This window comes from Leucoraja erinacea, chromosome 17 (genome assembly GCF_028641065.1).
Source record: "Leucoraja erinacea ecotype New England chromosome 17, Leri_hhj_1, whole genome shotgun sequence".
In the NCBI taxonomy this organism is placed as follows: domain Eukaryota; kingdom Metazoa; phylum Chordata; class Chondrichthyes; order Rajiformes; family Rajidae; genus Leucoraja; species Leucoraja erinaceus.
Window position 1 is genome coordinate 40,589,703 of NC_073393.1, and position 22,295 is coordinate 40,611,997.

Genomic DNA, 22,295 nt, shown 5'->3' on the forward strand with positions numbered 1-22,295 from the left:
AATAGAGCACGGAGGAATTAGACTGCTTAATCGGAGTGCAGAGCATCCAAAGAGCTGATGGTACAGAATCCTCTGAATTTTGAAGTCCACGGTCTATTTCAAATTTATATTAATATATTACGTCTCATATTCCGCATGTGTAGCACACAGATGGTATTAATACTGAATTTTCCAATCTCAGATAGCCTACACTCCTGATGCCCGTCAGTTTTTTTTCTCCTTTTGTTTGCATTTCCTATCTCCTCCCCCCCTTTCTCCCTTCCCCACCTACTCCCATTTGCTGATCATCTGGTTCCACTTGATACCCAAGTGTCCTGTCTCCCCCCCCCCCCCCCCCCCCCCCCTCCCCCCGTCGATGTCCATCAGACTTCTATTGGAGAAAGTGCATGTGGATAGGATGCTTACACTAGTGGGAGAGTCTAAGACTGGAGGTCATAGCCTCAGAATCACAGGACGTTCCTTCAGGAAGGAGACAAGGAGGAATTTCTTTAATAAGAGGGTGGTGAATCTGTGGAATTTATTGTCACCCAAGGATGTGGAGGCCATCAATGCATATTTTTCCGGCAGAGACAGATAAATTCTTGATTAGTATGGGTGTCAGGGGTTATGGAGATAACGCAGGAGAATGGGGTTTGGAGGGAAATATAGATCAGCCATGACTGAATGGCAAAGCAGACTTGATGGGCCAAATGGCCATATTTCTTCTCCTATTACTTATGTCCTTCTATACACCAGCCTCAGTCTTGGCCCAAACATCAACATACATCTTAGTTTCCGTGGATGCTGCTTTCCCTGTCGAGTTGTTCCAGCGTTCTGTTTTTTTGATTCATATAATGACTAAAACAATGCACAATAACATGCACAAATAATAAAGTCTACTTACACAAAAGCATTCGGTTCAACACCTCAAAACAAACCTGCAATTGGAAAAATAGACCATCTCAATATATTGGGTTAGTTTCAAAACAAATTTATTGCAAAAAATTGCAACCTTCAGTTTCTGTATCATCCTCACCTGTGAGAACTGCCGCTCTTTACGGTCAGATTCCAAATTATTTGATTCCTTAAATCCATTTCCCACTAATTCAGCGACGATATCTGAAAAAAATACAACTGGCTGTAAAACGGAATCAGAACGCACAGGCGTTAGTCAAATGCTCAGTCAAGAAGTGTTAATAAATACAAAGCAATCCTGTCAGCATCTGTAGTATAAATGCAGAAATATTGTGAATTCTTTGTCTGAGCTAAACCAATTCATAATCTTTTCTGATATGCACATCATATAAGAGAATACATATCTTCATTTACCGTGGGGGCGGTCATGGAAGCTAGCCATGATGTTGTGGTGCATGAAGGTAGATAAACGCCCTGGATCTGTCCAACTAGGGCACAAGAGGACAGCACAATGGCACAGCGGTGGAGTTACTGCCTTAAGGCCTGTCCCACTTGGGCGTCATTTGCACGTCATGCAGGTGGCGTCACTGCCTACACCACCACGCCCGTAAATGATGTTGCTAAAATGACGCGCAAATGGCGCCCAAGTGGGACAGGCCCTTTACAGCGCCCGAGACCCAAATTCGATCCTGACTACTGGTGCTTGCCTGTACGGAGTTTGTACATTCTCCCCGAGACGCGAGTGGGTTTACTCCGAGCTCTTTGGTTTCCACCCACACTCCAAAGGCATTGAGGTTTGCAGGTTGATTGGCTAGGCATAAATGTCATTTGTCCCTCCCGTGTGTAGACTTGCGTTAACGTGCGCGAGGATCGCAAGTCGGCGCGGACCCGGTGGGCCCGAAAGGCCTGTTTCTGCGCTGTATCTCCAACTAAAATTGTTAGGGCCCAGGTAGAAATGTTGTATCTTCTATTGCCACGTGAGAGGTACCTGAAGCCCGGAGGGCGGCTAATGTTGTGCCTCAATTTAAGAATGGTTGCAAGGAAAGTCACGGAACTACAAGCAGGTGAGCCTAACATCAGTGGTGGGGGAGGGGGGAAGAACATCATTGGAAGAGGTTCAGAGAGGAAGCATCCATCTGCATTTGGAAAAACAAGGACTAATTAGGGATAATGAGCATGGTTCTTCAGCAAAGGAAATCGTAACCAGTGTACCAAATTGGTCAAGCCTCCCTATTTTGAAGAGATGACCAACATATGATGAAGGAAGGTGGGCAATAGATGCTGTCTGAGGATGACAGTACAACAAGGTTGGACAAGAAAATTGTCCTACAAGGTAGGATCTGGATCAAATGGGCGAACCAGTGACAGGTGAGTTGAGCCAAACAAGATACAAAATATTTTTGTGAAGTTGGGCTGACTGGGCATGCACTATGGACAGGCGATGAGTGTAGTTTAGAGAGATACTTTGGGATTCAAGTCATAATACTCTGCAGGTAGTGTAACGGTGTAGTGCCATTGGGATTGGTGCTTGCCTCCCTGCCATTTGTCATATAGATTAACAATATGGATGAGAATGTAGGTGGCAATAACTGCAAGTCTGAGGATGACACCAAACCTGAAGGTGCCGTGGACGGTGAAGAAAATTGTCCACGGTTACAATAGGATCTGGATCAACTGTAAATGTGAGCGAAGAAGTGGCAGGTGGAATTGAACTCAAACAAGAGCAAAGTAATATATTTTGTGAAGTTGGGCTGGACTGGGCATGCACCATGTACGACAGGGCCCAGGGTGAGTGTAGTTTAGAGATTAAAGATACTTTGGGATACAAGTACATAATACTCTGCAAGTAGTGGCATGGAGAGACAAGGTAGTGCAGGCAGATTAAGGCAGACAAAAAATGCTGGAGTAAAGCCCCTTTCCCACTTGCGTGTCCTTGGCACACTAATTACGTTGAGCCTAGATGGTCCCGCGAAGGACGCGCGCGACTTCATTCGACCGCACAGCCATCCGGAGCACGTGACGTCATTTGAAGATGCACGCAAAATGCCGGAGTATCTCAGCGGGACCGGCAGCATCTCCGGAGACAAGGAATGGGTGATGCTCGTGTCGAGACCCTTCTTCAGTCTGAAAGAAGAGTCTTGACCCGAAACGTCACCCATTGCTTCGCTCCAGAGATGTTGCCGGTCCCGCTGAGTTACTCCAGCATTTTGTGTCTATCTTCAATTTTCTTGGCCTCGCTCTGGGAGTAAAAATGGGGGCGGATCCGGACCCCAAGTGCCGTGAGCCCCATGCCGAGTTCGGCGATCGTTTGCCTTCTTCTGCTGCTGTTGAAGGTGAGACGTTGCATCGCGCCAGGGTCTTGGGCCTGACCCACTTTGGCCGTCAGTTCCACGACAGGCCGTTGGCACGCGACGATTTCGTTTGTTACAAAAATTTCAGCGCCCCGCGCGATGTCGCACGCAACTACATACCCCTCCGCGCTTCTCAGTGGGACCAGCCCCACGCGGCCATATGATGCCCGTGCTCCTCAACGCGACCACGAGGTCGCGTAATTTGCGTGCCAAGGACACGTAAGTGGGATAAGCCCTTAACTCAGCAGGACAGGCAGCATCTCTGGTGAGAAGGAATGGGTGACATCTCGGGTTGAGACCCTTCTTCAGACTCATCAATCGGAAGAATTCTCGACTTGAAACGTCACCCATTCCTTCTCTCCAGATGCTGCTTGTTCCGCTGAGTTACTCCAGCATTTTGAGACTACCTTCGATTTAAACAAGTTCTTTCCTATGCAGTTTGAGGCATGCTGGTTTGCACTGGACAGGGTATTGAGCATACATGTAGGTACATCATACAGCAACTGAACAAATTGGTGGAAAGCCTACACACGGCTTATTATGAACAGCTCTAGTCTCCGTACTATAGGTGTGATTCAGCTAGGAAGGTTGCAGAAAACACAATAAAGTGTTTGTGGCTAAAGGGTTTGAGTTATACAGAGAGACTGAAAAGGCTGGCAATATTTTTCCTGAAAAAAAACAATAGGCAATCTTACAGAGATTCATAAAATCTTGATGGACATAGTCAAGGTGGTTGGTCGTTCATTTTGTTCCCCAGGGTAGGAGAATCTAAAGTGGGAAGGCACAGATTGGAGGTGAGAAAGGAAAGATTTAAAGAGAACCTTTTGCACGGGTGTTGGGGGTTATGGGGAGAAGGCAGGAGAATGGGGTTAGGAGGGAGAGATAGATCAGCCATGATTGAATGGCGGAATAGACTTGATGGGCTGAATGGCCTGATTCTGCTCCTATCTCTTATGATCTTGCGAGAACCCGAGGGGGAAGTTTTTTCACACAGGAGGTGGTGGGTATATGGAACATGTTGTCAGGGAATGTGATGAGCGCTGACACAATTGCAATGTTTAAGAGAGATTTGGACAGGTTCATTCATAAGAAACATTTAGAGGGATTTGGGCCAAATACAGGAAAATGGAACCATCTCAGGAAGGCCCCATGGTCAGTGTGGATAAATTAGACTGAACGATCCGTCTCCAAGCAGTATAACTATCACTCGAAGGGTGAATTAATCCTTACTTTATTTAACTAGGTGAACTTGAAGTACCTTAATTGAAATACACTTTAAAGTACCGTACAATATTGCCATAAAAACAAACAAAAAAAGCACCATCCATTCATCAGAGAAAAAAAAAGTATAATTCTGCAACCATTTTCTTGCATTCATCGTAAAGAAGCAATGTTGCCATTATTTATCTATCAAGAATTTATTTTTCATTGTGGATACCGGTAACCAGGCTGTAAGGACCAGGTTTGTCACCCGTGCAAAAGCAATGACATCGATTAAAGTAACTTCCATTTATGGTCCGGAACCAGCAGGTAAAGGGCCAAAACCTCCTGCAATGGTTGCAGATATTATCCCTCCACTTATGAAAACAACAAATTCAAGTGAGACATGTGACCTTTAATATAATGACCTCATCAAAACAAAGAAACATTTTAGATTGCAAAGAGGGAGGGTGGACAGAACAAAAGGAAAGTCTGTGAGAGGCTGAAGACCGAGAGGGGTTGAATAACTCAGGTGGTGGCAGTGGTAGTGGTGGTGGTGATCATTGCTGATCGATCTGAAGAAGTAAATAGGAAATTAAAGAAAACAATGGAGAGGGGAATTGTGCTGTAGCCACGAGTTAGAATACATGCTAGATACTGACAAAGAGAAATAAAACAAATGGTGAAATTACTCAGCAGGTAATGCAGCATCTGCAGAGAGAAAACACAAAATTGAAATAAAACTCCACTTCACATTAAAATTATAGACTAAAGTAAAATAAATGTTTTGGAAACTATTTTTTGATTCCACTGTACAACTCGGGGATCTCCACTATTAAAGCTTTTGCAGAAAACAATTTGCTGAAGGTTTCAGGGTGATTCCTGAGCTTGTCTATGTCTGGGCTGCCCATTGCTGAAGTAGTACACAAGTCAAGGCTTCTGGAAGCAAGCACACTGACCCAGTGGTTGTAACTGAAAGGAATGATGAATCGGTTGAGACACAACAATGTGTAACAATGATTAAAGCACAAGGATAGATAAAAAAAACTGGAGTAACTCAAGCAGCATCTCTGGAGAGAAGGAATGGGTGACGATGCGGGTCGAGACCCTTCTTCTGAGTATTACCAAAGATAACTAAAGCATTCTGAATTAATGTTGTTCTCCCGAATTTAGGCAATTCCACTTTTGCATATACTGTGTGTTATATAATTTCACTTTTCCCCCCTACCTGACAATATCTGCCTCGGTATATCTTGATGCTGGTACTGATCCTCAGCCTCCGAACAAAGCAGGCACAAGTTGTCAAACAGCCAGCGTACCGCAAAGGTCACATCAGGATTACTGTATGTAACACAGAAACAGCAGAGCTTATTCTCCTTCAATCAATCCAGGGGTTCAGATTTAAACATCCACTGCAATTTTCAAATATAGTGTATTATTATTCAAGCCATGGGGGGGGGGGGGGGGGGGGGTAGGGGGGGGGGAGGGGGGGGGGGGGGGGGGGGGGGGGGGGGGGGAGTAGAGGTGAAGTAGCTCCTGTGCCGTCGCAAAGAGGGAGGAGAATGTATGTACCACTGTTATAAATTAAGATAAGTTGTGTAAGGAAAAAGATAAAGAGAACCATTTCCCCTTCAATGACATTCAAATATCATGAGGTAGACAAAAATGTTGGAGAAACTCAGCGGGTGAGGCAGCATCTATGAAGCTAAGGAATAGGCGACGTTTCAGGTCGAGAACCTTCTTCAGACCTTCCCGTCAAATATCATGAGGTTTTTTCATTTGTTCTAGACATCACCAGCATTTATTCCCATCTCTAATGGGGAAGGTGTTGGGCCACCTTCTTGAAACACAGTAGTCCTTCTGTTGACTTTGCTTGCAGAGTGATGCTAGAAAGGGAATTCCAGGATTAGGGCACACTATTGAGGGGGAAATAGTGAAATACCATAAAATTGCAATAAATCATGATCCAATGATTCAGAAACTCCGATGATTTGGAATGTGGAGCACCAGGTAATGTTTACCGTGCTTCTTTTAAACACAAAACCTCAAACCTTTCCCCGAATAGATTGAAAATAATAATGTGAAGCAATCCGAAATGGCCGTCAAGTCAGAGAATTTGTACATTTTCATTACATGTGACTAACATAGGCAAGGGTAGCTTGCACCAGTGTGAGACGAGGCAGATTTATCCTCCTGCCATATCCGACAGCTGTAAGGGTTTTCTGCGTCGAGCTTTTGCCCGACCTAAGGTCCCTGTGGTTTGCTCTGGTCCCTCGACCAGGCCGCGCACACTGGTTCCCCTCGAGTGGCTCGACCCACTCACCCCCTACGGTTCTAGACACTGGACTTAGTTGCAGGAGCGTTGATAGTGCAGAAAATTCAACCAGACCAGACTTGAAGACCAGGGTTTAAACAGGAAAAAAACTTTTATTTAGCGGTTGGGACTACGGTACATGAATAATGACACAGTTCTAGAAGGCATGTGCATAATTACAGTTCCTGTTTCGGGATCATAGACGCAATAACTACGATACAACACTCGAGTGCGGGATGGGGAACGTACGGCACATCATAAAATTTGCCAGCTCATCTACACTTACACCCACGTTAATATAACCCCCTCCCCTCTACACTAAACTATGTCCAGGATGTGCAGGATCGGGGTACATGCTCACTATGGGGCGATTACTGAGGTTACTGGCTGGTCGTGCTGCTTCCTCCGATTAGGTGGCTGTGGAAGGGTCGGCGGCGGTCGTCTCGGTCTTTCGGGTGGTCCCGGGGGTTCACCTCGCCCAGGGGTCCTATTGCTTTCCTTTTTCTTTCCACGTGGCGGGGACTCCAGCCGGAGTAAGTGTCACACTAGACACCGTGTTCTTTTTAAGCGCTGTCCTGTGTCCTCTCTCCCTCTCCGCAAGTCACCAGATTCGTTCAGTGACTCCTTCTGTGTCTCCCTCCTTTTTCCTTCTTAAACCCAAAGAAGGCCAGTTATTCTAATCCTGACCCGTCCTATCTCCCGCCAGATCTCGGGATCTCTTTGCTTACAAGATGGGTTTCGAGCTCTCTCTTTGTTCTGCGTTATGTCCGGGAGTACCGGTGATGGCTAGACGGTCTGTTCATTTGTTTCGCGATAAAGCGTGATGGGTTTAACTGGTTTTCCCATCACCGGCCAGGTAGGTTTCTATGAGCTATTGTGCTCCCTTAACGAGATTAACTATGTAGGTCGGATTGGGGCATTGTGATGCCTGCTGATGTCAGCGCCCCAGTGTCTGGACTGCGATCTGGTTCGGGGGTTCCTGCACGGCCAATATCCATCTATTGTTCAGGCCGTGACTTTGCAGAAACCCAGAGACTGAGCTCTGGGGTTTCGCTTTTGTGGCTGGTCACGAGGTCCCGCGGCCATCTTGGGCCACACTGATTGTGACATCCCTTGTTAAAACTGACCGCAGCTTTTCTCTCTCTCAGTCCCAGTCCCGTATAAAAAAAGTCCAAAATGCAGCTCTTTGGTTTTGTTGATTGTAGCACGAGGGAAAACATCTCAAATCTTACACAGCATCCATGGGAATAGAACAGTTAATGTTTGAGATAGACGAGACCGTCGGCTTTTCCAGCATCTGCAGTTTTTTCTTAAACATTAAATTAGGAAAATCTTTTGCACCCAGAGATTTGTGAATGTGGAATTATCTGCCACAGAAGGCAGTGGAAGCCAATTCACTGGAGGCTTTCAAGCGAGCGTTAGATTTATCTCTGAGAGCTAAAGGAATCAAGGGATGGGAAAGCTAGAACGGGGTACTTATTTTCTCCTCCTGCCATATCATTTGCAATTAAAGCAGAGCATTATCTCCAACATATCATGATTCAGAGGTCAAAAAATAAATCAGAGCCTTCACAACATCAGAGCAAATATATACAATTTTACAAAATTAAATGGCACCAAAAAGAAAACACTCAGCCATTGAAATAATGCAGATAAATATGAGAATGTTATAGATATGTCCACATAGCACATTTTTGGGGGAAAGAGATCATGTACAAAGGAAGAATATTTAAAATACACACAAAATGCTGGAGTAACTCAGCGGGACAGGCAGCATCTCTGGAGAGAAGGAATGAGGACGTTTCAGGTCGAGACCCTTCTTCAGACAGTCAGGGGAGAGGGAGATGCAGAGATAAGGAAGGGCAAGGTGTGAAAACGAGACATCAGTGGATGAAGCTCATTGGAAATGTAGAATAGATCATTGTTAGCTATGGGAAGGTGACAACACAGCATACAGATACAATTTAATCAGGAGGGCAGTCCGACTGGTCTTTACTGAATAGTTCAAGTCATTAGCAATAAAGGATGATTTTTCCTTCCAGCTCTATTAACTGATTTTGTTCAGCTGTGTAGAATAGAGAACAGTTCAGTACAGGAACAGGCCCTTCGGACCACCATAGCATTATTATACCTGACCCCACCACCACCCCCAGCAAAGCGAATCAGGCACTCACCAGCCAGTGTGTAAAAATACTTGTTCTTCACATCTCATTTAAACATTGCCCCTCTCATCTAATGCTATGCCCTCTAGTATTTGATATTTCTATCCTGGGAAAAAGATTCTGACGATCTACACTCCGTTTCTCACTATTTTTTACACTATCATGCCTCCTCTCACCCTCCAGCTTCCCAGAGAAAACAATTAAAGTCTGTCCAATCTTTCGGTGTAGCCAGTAACCCCTGAACCAGACTTCATTCTGGTGAACCTCCTCTGGGTAGCGATGTTACAATACCTACCTCCAGCGGCGCTGCAGTTCTGCCACTGGCCATGTGCTCGACTTTGGCACCTTTGGGGGGGGGGGGGGGGGGGGGGGATTAACTCTGAAGTTTTTTTTAAAATCGCGGGACAATTTAATTCCTGGAGTAAAATAAAAAGCTACTTCTAACGCCGTCAACGCCTACAACAGGACGGATCTCACGTAGGGGACAAAGCATAAGGCAAGTCGTTTATTTTACATATAAACTTGCTTCTTAGGATGACTTTAATCCAAATTTCATTGGCGAAAATGTGATTTGGCCCCATACGAACCGGCAGTGTTTTTCCTGCCGATATGGGGTTCAAATTCACTGCAGCCGCAACGTTCCAATCGATCGGGTTCCACAAAATCCCACTAGCAAGATGATTTAAATGGCCATTAATTTACGGGAATTAAACATTAAGTTCCTTCCATTTGGCCTATAAATTCATGACAATGAGATTTAAAAATCATGTTGTATTGTGAATTCTTGTGTGAATGTTATTTGGACACTTAGGCTATTTAAAAATGTTAACATTTTCTTAAGAAATGGATAGATGTTTAGATCTAGTAATTGAATTTTGTAATTAGCTACAATTAGGTAACTAACTAATTATATGCTTTAATTTAGGGTCATCCAAGTAAGATCGTTTCATATTTGTTTCAGAATGTTTAAATCTAAAATAACTGAAAATGTCATTCAGTTCTCTTAATTTTTAAGAAAGTTATGGGCTTTTGACTGTCCTCGATCACAGCTATTGTATTGTCAATGGAAAAGCAATAGGGAACAAGATGCTAATTTCATAGTATGAAAATGGACATAACTTTTTTAATACTGAATATATGAAAGTGAATTATGTGTTAAATTAAACTTCTGTTTATGCTTTTTTCTGATGGGATAAATTGCAGACTTGATTTTTTAAATCTCAAAATGTTGTAACATTGCTACTCTGTGTCCATTCAATAGCCCCCATGTTGAGGCAATACTCCTAACGCAGCCTGACCAATGTCCTATAAACACAAAATGCTGGAGTGACTCAGTGGGGCAGGCAGCATCTCTGGAGAGAAGGAATGGGTGACATTTCGGGTCAAGACCCTTCTTCATGTCCGCCGACCCTCGCCTCTCCACCGGCCACCAGCGGGCCAGAGCCATCACCTCACCAGATTTCCAGGCTCAGCACCAGGCCCACAACCTCCACGATATAGACAGCACGTGAACCTCAGTAGTGATGGGTCTTTCCTTTCCCACTCTTTCAACCATGTTCCCCAACCACACACCCGCAAGTTAATTTTTTTTTTTTTTTTAATAAATAAAGAGGTGCCGGAGCGGCGCTCCAGTGTGGCCCGTCCAACAGCACTGCATCCCTGGACATATGACAATAAAACACTCTTGACTCTAGAATGCACGATGCTGTCTATATGTTCAATGGACATACCTTGTTACAAGCTCTTCCAGGCTCACAATATTCTCCTTCTGCAAATGCCAAACAACTTCCAGCATGGGTACTTCCTTCAACAGAATAAGGAATTTTGTAAATGTCAAATAAAAATTATATTCATCAGAACATGCAGTCTTTAACATCGAAATTTACCAGATGTAGAATATTTAAGAATGACCCAAAAAGTTAACTGGAATCAGATAATTACTCTTATTTTTAATTCTTATGGCAAGAAAGCAGAAAAAAAGGTTTCACTTATTTAGTGTTGAGATACAAGCTAATGAGGAGCAAGATGCAAACTGCTGGCAGAACTCAACAGGGCAAGGAACATCGGTGAAGTGTAGAGGCTGAAGGGCTCTATTATATTTATAAATATTTCGGATCAAAACCTCCACAGATGCTGCTCGAGCCACCGAGTTCCTCCAGCCGTTTGCCTTTACTCCCCATTCCCGCATCTAGATTCCATAGACCCCTTCTTCAGTCTGAAGAAGGGTCTCGGCCCAAAACCTTGCCTATTTATTCTCTCCATAAATGCTGCCTCGTCCGCTGAGTTCCTCCAGCATTTTTGTCTACCGTCAATTTTTCCAGCATCTGCAGTTTTTTCATTAAATTAAATTAGGAAAATCTTTTTCACCCAGAGAGTTGCGAATCTGTGGAATTCTCTGCCACAGAAGGCAGTGGAGGCCAATTCACTGGATGTTTTCAAGAGCGAGTTAGATTTATCTCTTAAGGTGAACAGAATCAAGGGATATGGGGGGGGGGGGGGGGGGGGGGGGGGGGGCAGGAACGGGGTACTGATTTTGGATGATCAGCCATGATCATATTGAATGGCGGTGCTGGCTCAAAGGGGTGAATGGCCTTCTCATGCACCTATTTTTCTATGTTTCAAATTCATGTTTTGGTGCTAGAGCACCTTTGCATCTTTAAAAGAGCTCTTTGCAAATGTGTTGAGTCCATGTACTTTTTTCTGAAATCAACATATTGTTCCATACAATAGAACGAGGGAATGTATTTGAAGGAGCATACATCGATATCAGCAAGAATTTAAACAAGTCTTGCAGGCAGCCAGGTCAACGTTACATGCCCAAAGGAAAGTGGTAATTCGTATCCAAAATTTGCTCAGCAGTTCAAAGTGAAGAGTATACGACACGATGAGATAGAACTTTATTTATCCCAGGAAGGAAATTGGTCTGCCAACAGTCATAAAACACAAGATACACAAAACATGAAATGAAAGTGATGAGTGGAAAGGAGTGGGGATGTGCAAAGATAAGGGGGGGGGGGGGGGGGGGGGGGGGGGGGAGAAGAGAGGAGAGTCTCTACCCACGACAGAAGGGAAGGAGTTGTACAGTTTGTTTGCCACAGGGAAGAAGGATCTCCTGTGGTGTTCTGTGCTGCATCTTGGTGAAACCAGTCTGTTGCTGAAGGTGCTCCTCAGTGTGTCATGGAGGGGGTGAGTTGCATTGTCCAAGCATCAACGGGTGGATGAGATTGTGATTTCATGTCCGTTTGCAGTGGGCTCAGATCCAGTCCCATGCATGCGCTTACACACACTAATTACTTAGATAGAAATGTGGAGGCTTGTAAGCGGACAGGCGATGTGATTGCCTGGAATGAGGAAAGCTTTCCACTTCCTGATGGATGCAGATTGATTTGTCATTTGGGCAGAGGAAACACAACTGAACACAAATGCAAGGCAGTCTATCTGAGGAAGTGCAACAGAACATACAATAAGTAGGAGAACTTTGAGAAGTGTGGCAGAACAGAAGAAGCCTGAAGTATATGGTTATAGATTTTTATAAACGCAGTAGGACTAGTAGGTTAAGGTAGTTTACAATGCTCATGGGATGCCTTATTTTATTAGCAGAAACACAGAATGCTCCTTAGGTAATAGACCCAGTACTGTATACAGTCCTGATCACCACTCTCCAGAAACAACATTGAATAGTACAGCACGGAAACAGGCCCTCAGCATTCAATATTTTATATGTTTCTATAAGACTGGACAAGCTAGATGCAGGAAAAATGGTCCCAATGTTGGGCGAGTCCAGAACCAGGGGCCACAGTCTTAGAATAAAGGGGAGGTCATTTAAGACTGAGGTGAGAAAATACTTTTTCACCCAGAGAATTGTGAATTTATGGAATTACCTGCCACAGAGGGCAGTGGAGACCAAATCACTGGATTAATTTAAGAGAGAGTTAGATAAAGCTCTGGGGGCTAGTGGAAACAAGGGATATGGGGAGAAGGCAGGCATGGGTTATTGATAGATGATCAGCCATGATGACAATGAATGGCGGTGCTGACTCAGGGACGAATGGACTCCTCCTGCACTTATTTTCCAAGTATCTATGTTAATATCCATGCCGAACATGATGTTGTTAAACTGATCTCCTCTGCCTGCACAAGATACATATCCGTCTATTCCCTGTATATCCATGTGTCTATTGAAAAGTCCCTTAACACACACATTCCTTATAGACCAAAGAAATGCAGGTCAAACAAACTTCTCAAATCAGTTACCCTAACCCCAGATCTCAGTGCTCCCAACACTTTCAATGGCTTAACTCCTCACCATTGATATCCTGTGAATAACCACTGATCAGAAATGTTACTAGATTAACCATGAAAGGTCTTGCTCCTTAATCCTCCAAAAGATTTTGACCATAGACACGATACAAATCAAGAGAATGACGGTATGACACAAAACGCTGGAGCCACTCAGTGGGTCAGGCAGCATCTATGGAGAAAAGGAATAGGTGACATTTTGGGGTGGAATCTCTCTTCAGACTGAATTATATAGAAGACCAAAAGAAAATAGGGCTGGTAACAGATGACCTCAGGAAGGGTGGTGTCCAACAATGGCCCATTATTAGCTGGGGAAGATGTGCTATTGACAGGGAAACGAGGATGCGAAGAGTGGAACTAGTAGGCTGACTAGGGTGGGGTGGGTATGATGTAACATCCTCGTCACCTGAACGACTGCAGCTCCAACAACGCTCAAGAAACACAACACGCATTTGAATTACACATAACTTAGACACAAAATGCTGGAGGAACTGCTGGAGCATCTCTGGCTGGTAGGAATGGGTGATGTTTCAGGTCACGACCCTTCTTCAGACTGATGACTGTTTGAATTACACATCATCTATCTCTGTGAACATTTACTTCCTCAACTATCACCATTACAACACAGCGTCACCCACAGAAAGTAAAACCTCATACTGAAACAACAAATCAAGATTTATTGGACAATATCATAATGGAATAGATTTAGGGCTAAATAAAACTTGATGAACTGATATTTTTGGCAATAAATTGACTATTCGCCTGACCTTTGAATTCATGACTGTGACATAAGAATGCAGCTATGCGACTATATAATTATGAAGCATTTCTCTCACCTTTGCTTTCCAAATCTCCTCCCTGAATTGCAACCGGCTGAGCATTCCAGTAGACATCAGTTCTCGCAAACTCTGCAGTAAACAGACAAGTTTACCCTGTAATAGAACAAGCCAGGTCAGTGTTATCAAACGGTGGTATCAGGAAATTAAAGTAAGCACTTCTGTTTGGTCCCACAAGATTCTTCATTGTGTATATTATGCACTGTTTCTACCTCTTTTGATTATCTGTGAAAAGATCTGTGAAAAGATTATAGGAAGGATGTCAACAAAATAGAGAGAGTACAGAGGAGATTTACTAGAATGTTGCCTGGGTTTCAACAACTAAGTTACAGAGATAGGTTGAATAAGTTAGGTCTTTATTCTCTGGAGCGCAGAAGGTTAAGGGGGGACCTGATAGAGGCCTTTAAAATGATGAGAGGGATAGACAGAGTTGATGTGGACAAGCTTTTCCCTTTGAGAATAGGGAAGATTCAAACAAGAGGACATGACTTCAGAATTAAGGGACAGAAGTTTAGGGGTAATATGAGGGGGAACTTCTTTACGCAGAGAGTGGTGGTGACGGTGTGGAATGAGCTCCCAGTGGAAGTGGTGGAGGCAGGTTCATTGGTATAATTCAAAAATAAATTGGGTAGGCATATGGATGAGAAGGGAATGGAGGGTTATGGTACGAGTGCAGGCAGGTGGGACTAAGGGGAAAAAAAATTTGTTCGGCATGGACTTGTAGGGCCGAGATGGCCTGTTTCCGTGCTGTAATTGTTATATGGTTAAAAAACAAAATCTATAATTTTTTACTTTCCAATCATTCCTTTTATGTTTTAAAAACTGAGTGTGATCATTCCATTCCTTTCAGAATTAATAATCTTTAAAAAAAATCATTAAAAGCATTGCAGATCTATTTCTATCTTGTATTTTGGTTGTTGTCCTTTTTCGATACTGAAAAGATTTATTGAAGTAAAATCACTCTACTTTGTGTTAACCACTTCCATCTGTCTTTTAGTCTTCAAATCTGTCTACCATCTGAAGAAGGGTCTCGACCTGAAACATCACCTATTCCTTCGCTCCATAGATGCTGCCTCACCCGCTAAGTTTCTCCAGCATGTTTGTCTACCTTTGTCTTTTAAGCAAGATTCCATAGCAACAACGTCTCTCTATTAACAGCTGTAAAAGGACCATTACAAACTTCCTCCAAGTTAAATAAACAGGCAATCTACAAACAGACACGAAATACTGGAGTAACTCAGCGGAACAGGCAGCATCGCTGGAGAGAAGGAATGGGTGACGAATCTGAAGAAGGGCCTCGACCCAAAACAGAGCTAAGGTTGCAGATCAAAGAAAAATAATAACTCTTTCTCTTTCCTCGGGATCTGTCCGACTGTCAGTGTCCCCAGCAGCTTCTGTTCTCGTCTGAAAACAACATGGTCTAGAGTATTTGTAAAGTACGCAAACTAACCATTGGCTAAGCAGTGATAAACATCTAAACATCTCTACCCCCCAACTTCATTGATATAAACCTTTCCCAAGGCGACCAACACTACTTTGGCAGCTTCAGATCCATGCATTGCACAAGACTTAACTGTGATAACCAACAAAAGAAAGTTTTCTATCGGAAGGAACTGCAGATGCTGGTTTAAACCGAAGATAGACACAGAATGCTGGAGTAACTCAGCGGGACAGGCAGCATCTCTGGAGGTAGGGTGACATTTCGGGTTGAAAACCTTCTTCATACAAATGTTTTCTTCTCAGTTGTGATATTTACTGCACTTTAGTTTAGAGATACAGCGCGTAAACAGGCCTTTCGGCCCACCAAGTCCGTACCGGCCAGTGATATGCACATTAACACTATCCTACACACACTAGGGACAATTTTACATTCATACCAAGCCAATTAACCATCAAACCTGTACGTCTTTGGAGTGTGGGAGGACACCGAAGATCTCGGAGGAAAACCCACGCAGATCACGGGGAGAACGTACAAACTCCTTACAGACAGCACCTGTAGTCCGGATCGAACCTGGGTCTCCCGCGCTGCATTCGCTGTAAGGCAGCGACTCTACCGCTGCGCCGTCAGCCCGTATACTCCATCAATTCAGGCCCCAATACCGACTCCAATGATCCATCTCAGTTAGTGAAGCAGATTTTCAAATGAACTACTGATAACCAATTGAACGCGCACTAAAATTAATTCACCTACCCGCTGATCAGCATCCAACATAACTGTGTGTCTGGGTGTAAGCCCAAGCTGCTCGATTTGCTGAATTTTCTCCACAGCTGTTCTGGCAGTCAAAAGCCCCGGAGGCATGTCCTTCATTAAAGCTTGCTCGCGAAACACCGAGGCTGAGAAGATACATCAGAAAAATACAAGTCTTTTCAATTTCTTAAGTGACTGAAATGTAAAACAATTTTACAATGATGGGATTTTTTTTTTTTTTTTTTTTTAACTATCTACGCATCATAATCAGCACCAGATAATCAATAATACCATGTTTTGTCCAAAACTAGTTTTAACTTAGTTTAGAGATACAGCACAGAAACAGGCCCTTCGGCCCACCGAGTCCATACCAACCAGCACTCCCCGCACATTAACACTATCCTACACTCACTAGGGACAATTTACACTTATACCAAGCCAATTAACCTACAAACCTGTGCGTCTTTAGAGTGTAGGAGATAAATGCGGAGGAAACCCATGCAGTCATGGGGAGAACGTACAAGCTCCGTACAGATAGCATCCTATCGAACCCTGTCTCTGGCACTGTGAGCACTGCAAAGCAGCAACTCTACCACTGTGCCACCTCTTGTGTAGGATAAAGGTTGATAAAAGATCTCTATCCGAAACGTCCCCCAGTCCTTCTCTCCAGAGATGTTGCCTGGCCTGCTGATTTCCTCCAGCATTGTGTCTAATTTTAATTGGGTTCCCCGGTTGCTTAAATGCTCAGGACCTGAAGGTCAGAGATAAGTCAGTAAATGTACTCTCACGTTTATCAATGACAACAAATGACATTCAGCCGGTCTGTTTGTCCAAACATGACATACTGATGTTTCAATAATCCCTCCAGCAAGGATTCACTTTATTTACCAAAAGAGGAATAAAATGATGCTGAGAGGCACTAGTTTCTGAGATGCCACTACTCAGTTACTACAAATCCATTCACTGATTCAGAGTGAGTTCGACTGCTTACTTCATTGGCTTACTTCACTGTTGCCCACCAATGTGCTCAGTCAACATTGAGATGGAAGGCCGGGAGAGTAAAGGGTGAATGTTATACAATTGTCAGTTGTAACTGAAGTTGTACCTCCTTTATAAGGTGGTGGAACAATTCATAGGCCAAAAAAAATCCAAAAAAAAATCACCATATTCACTTCTTTAAATCATGTTCCAACTGGTGGGGCCAATAAAATTCATTTCTGAACACCAAAGCAAATTCAAGCAACTTCAGGATTGTTATTCTATACTGACAAATCAATGACTTTTATGAATAGTTTGACTGACCTTGCATGTAATATGTGGCTGCATGCTGTGCATGAATGTTATTATGTGCTTGGTCCGTTTTTGCAGACAGTGGCTTTCCATCCATCCCGTTCGCTGGATGCCAACAATGACAAGATATTATTAAAAAACTGAAATATTCCATGAGGAATGATATAAACTTACCAATAAATGATCCCCTGGCAGGTGTACCAGCATTGTGATCATCAGAGTCAACACCATCACGTTCACTCCCTGACCCAGTAACCTGCAAAGAAAATGATTCGTTATTTTCAAACTGAACTTCTTCATAATTTGAGAATTATCTTTCCCATGTTTAAAATGTAAACTGCTCTGCTGTGCTCTTTTTATTTCCTAATTTAGCCGCTCGGAATATTGCCAAAGGAAGTGGAGTTGAGTACCTCAAGGAGCAGATCACCAAGGTTCTGATGGTGCTTCATCAACCGAACTACAGCCTCACGGGGCACAAGCTCTGAAGAACATCTCCGCTTCTGCTTGCGTGATCTCGAACCTGAAGGAATTAAACATATTGTGGAATATCCTAACGTCACTTTATGACCACATCCGCAAATCAGATTAATTTCGAACACCATCAAAAATAAAGTGAGAATTGGTCCCTGTGCCCACTTCATTCCCCAAGAAGCCCAATGACATTATCCACAATTGAAAACATTCTTTTGTTATTATTACTGGAACAAAACTACTCCAGAAATCAATACTAATTAAATATTTAAAATGCATTACTCGGTTCCCATGATGTTGAACATTAAAAGAATTCTGTATCATCTATGTTAGCATAGCAATGTTAGCAAATTATCAGTATTCTCAGGAATTAACATCACTAATTATGCAATTAGAATTCGTTTTTTGATGCAACTGATTTTAGTTGTAATTTCAAATGACTATTTGTAAGGATATATCAACTAATTTAATTGCAATGTGTTTTTTTATTAAGGGGAAAATGTGGCTTTTCATAATGTGGCTTTTAAAAAATATAAAGGATTGACTTTCTAAGTGTCATTCTTGACCTCTGAACATCTAACCATGCTTTAGACCTAGTGAAATATTTTGAGATGCAGTCACTGTTGTTTTGCACGAACTGTAGCAGAGTTTTCACTTAGCACGTTCCCCTAAACAAGAATGTTATAATGAACAAATTACATGTTTTAGTGAAGCGACTGGAGCAGCAATATTGGTCAGCATACCTGAGAGAAGTCAAATTCTGCAAAAGTCTTCAACCTGAAATATTAACAGTTTCTTTCTACATATGCTGTCTGTATGATACCCTGCAGTCTGCTAAACCAGTGTTTCCAGCGGGCTTTTTAAATTGCAGATTTCTAGCATTATCAGAGTTTTGATTTTCAACAGGAAGTTTGCATTCAATGATGGGATTTTGTATATCACTTTGATAAAACAGCTGTGATCTTAGTTTAATGGTGCAATCCAAAAATGACATTAGTAAGCCAACAACCACCGCCTCAGTACTGAGCGAGTGTTAGTTTAGATTTCTGAGCTTGCCTTCAGGACTTGGGACTCAGCTGCCAATGAAGAGGCAAGTGTCTAACAACTTCATGCAACACCCATTGTGACGTCAAAGGTGGCAATGACCTGCATTATGAAAAACAAGTCCCACTACTACCTGTATCTTTGTCCTCATATGCCTACTATGTTCTGTGTGCTGAAGCAAACCAAGAATGTAATTGTCCTATACAGGGACACATGACAATAAACTCACTTGAACTTGAACTTGATAGCTTCCTGTAAAATAACTGGGGTATCCCATGAGCTGCTACTACTGCATAAGTATTGAAGATAGACAAAAATGCTGGAGAAACTCAGCGGGTGAGGTGGCATCTATGGAGCAAAGGAATCGGCGATGTTTCGGCTCAAGACCCTTCTTCAGACTGATGGGGAGGTTGGGGCGGGGAAAAGAAAGGAAGAAGCGGAGGCAGTAGGCTGTGGGAGAGCTGGTAAAGGGAGGGAGAATGCAAGGAGAACCTGAAAGGAGAACCTGAAATTGGAGAAATTGATTGGTTATGGGGAGAAGGCAAGTGAGTGGAGTGAGGAGGGAGAGATAGATCAGCCATGACTGAATGGCAGAGTAGATTTGATGGGCCAAATGGCCTAATTCTGCTCCTATCACATGAATTTTGGTCCTTTGTAATTGAATGCGTTTCCCTTTTGAGTTACATTATAATTGCATTCTTTCAAAAGTTTTTCAGTTATTTTCTTCAAAATTCTACACTTTGAAGTTACTTACAATACTTTCATCATAGTTTAATTAGCACATTTCCTTCAGATCTTACTGATAATGCTGATTTACTGATAATGCTGATAATGATGATGCCCCCATTGAACCATCAGGAAAGTCTAACCACATATTTCGACAGCATTGCCATCACCAAGTAGCCAACCATCAACAACCAGGACTCACTCCCCACTGACAAGCTGCTCAACTGGACCAGCTACATAAACACGAACTGCAAAAACAGCTCACAGATTGGATGTCCAACAACAAAGCATTCACTCCCTTACTCCCCAAACCTCCCCCAATCCCCACATCTTCAAAACAAAAGGTGGGAACAAGATGGAATATTCTACATTTGCTCGATCAACACAATACCAGTTGCTCAACACTGTTACTCCCCCTCCCATTCCCACACTGAACTTTCAGTCCTGGGCCTCCTCCCTCCATTGTCGGAGTGAGGCACAGTGCAAATTGTAGGAAGAGCACCTCATATTTCACTTGGGCAGCTTACACCCCAGTGGTACAAACATTGACTTCTCTAACTTCAAAAAACCCTTGCTTTCCCTCTCTCTCCATCCCTCCCCTTCCCAGTTCTCTGACCAGTCTGACCGTTCCCCTGATGACATTGTCTCTCTGTTTTGTTGTCACCTTCTCCTAGCTAACAATGATCTATTCTACATTTTCCTTGACCTTCATTTCTTTTGATCTCGTACACTTCCTGATCTCTATGACTCCCTCTCCCCTGACTCTCAGTCTGAAGAAGGGTCTCAACCTGAAACATCACCCATTCCTTCTATCCAGAGGTGCTGCCTGCCCTGCTGAGTTACTTCAGTATTTTGTGTCTATCTTCAGTGTAAATCAGCATGTGCAGTTCTTTCCAACACAATATCAACATTACTTAAGAAACCTGATGCTATTCTACGATAAAGTGTTTCACTGACGTGCCATTCACATACCTATACCTTCACATGCACCAGGATGCTGTGCATTCAACCTACAAATTGTGCAGTAATGTTTCTACTTAGCAGAGTCAGTGATACACCACAGAAATAGGTCCTTTGACCCAGCTCATCTATGCTGACCAAGATATCCCAACTAATGCAGTTCCATTTATCCTGACCTTTGCCCACATTTCTCCAAACCCTTCCTATCCATGTACCTGCCCAATTTAGTTTTAAATGTTGCTATCGCACCCACCTTAACTGGCAGCTTGTTCCACTTACCCACCACCATCTCAGTGAAAAATTTGGCCTTCATGTTCCCATTAAATCTTTTCACTCGCACCTTAAGCCTATACCCTCTCGTAAACATTTCAGATATACTCAAGAATTCAAGAGAGTTTTATTGTCATGTGGCCCAGATAGGACAATGACATTCTTGCTTGCTGCAGCACAACAGAATATGTAAACATAATACAGAACAGGAGGTAGAGGTTAATGCATATAAAAGTTAAGGATATAACATTAATGCATACATGTTAACAGAATGCAAGGTCAGTGCAGATAAAAGTACATATACCCTCTGCTTCACCTAACATCAACAAACCATGCGTGGCAGAGTTTAATTCAGCACATATTTTAAAAGTGATTATAATCTCAGAAGAAACTCACCCAACAATTGCGAGAAAGTTTTTCTACGAGTGACATCAAGTCGGCAATCGGACGGTGCACTGGACATTCTGACCTTCGCATAAAAGAACAGCTCTGCAGAGTATAAAATACACCTTGAATTCACAGCTGTCTGCACCTATTTCATCCCTACTCCACTGTGAAATTGGGTCATCTTCCAGAGCTGGAGTCCACTAATCACCGCAAACATTAATACAAAGCGGGAAATGGTGTACAATAGTAATATCATCAACTGTGCCTTGTGTACGTACGAATAGATTAGTTTCTACAAATGGACAAGAGTGCTGGAGTAATTCAGCTGTGCCAGCTCCACTGCTATTTGTGACCCCAAATCACTGGGTGATTGTATTGTAAATAACTGCATGCATTCTGCAAAGATGTGCCATGAGCGGCAGATTACTTGCTTCTTGTGCTGATGATCTTAATGCAACATCTGCTGGCGTGCAGTGGACACACATGACAATACAGTGGTCTCATTGCTCCTGCAGCCACCCAGCTCCTGCCTTCATCTTTCCCGCCCTCTTCTTCTCCAGTCCACTTCCGCATTCGCGCTGGTCCCGCCCCCAACCCACCTCCAGCTGCCTGATTGGACGGCTCGTCCCCGGAAGTGGCTGCTGATTCGCGGTGGGCGTTTGATTGACGTTGCGGGTGAGTGCCCCGCCCCCTTTGCCTGGAGTTGCCATCACTCTACTGGCCATAGATGATAGACAGCTCCTCTAGTAGCTTTGCTGCTGTTGTGGCCAGCTGTTAGTGGTAGACTAAGCAAACCCTCGCCTTTCCAAACTTTACAGAACAACTTGTAATGGAAAGAAAATGTGCAACAAGTGAGTGGTGTTTTACTTTTCTCAAAGTGGTAGTTTTCAGTTGTAGTTTTCC

General features: G+C 43.3%; 1 protein-coding gene across 1 annotated transcript in view; it reads right to left on the reverse strand.

The window, feature by feature from the left end:
- The window catches only part of LOC129705459 (Fanconi anemia group A protein-like), a 144,067-nt gene extending 122,112 nt beyond the window's left edge, over window positions 1–21,955 (reverse strand). Inside the window, exons 1-9 of the mRNA XM_055649032.1 lie at window positions 21,402–21,955; window positions 17,945–18,054; window positions 17,709–17,790; window positions 16,248–16,390; window positions 14,057–14,152; window positions 10,652–10,725; window positions 5,674–5,786; window positions 1,016–1,098; window positions 884–917 (exon numbers count right to left, since the gene is read on the reverse strand). Coding sequence (XP_055505007.1) covers window positions 884–917; window positions 1,016–1,098; window positions 5,674–5,786; window positions 10,652–10,725; window positions 14,057–14,152; window positions 16,248–16,390; window positions 17,709–17,790; window positions 17,945–18,054; window positions 21,402–21,468 — 802 coding nt within the window. The 5' untranslated portion in view covers window positions 21,469–21,955. The remainder of the gene's footprint in view (window positions 1–883; window positions 918–1,015; window positions 1,099–5,673; window positions 5,787–10,651; window positions 10,726–14,056; window positions 14,153–16,247; window positions 16,391–17,708; window positions 17,791–17,944; window positions 18,055–21,401) is intronic.
- Between the last annotated feature and the right edge of the window lie 340 nt (window positions 21,956–22,295).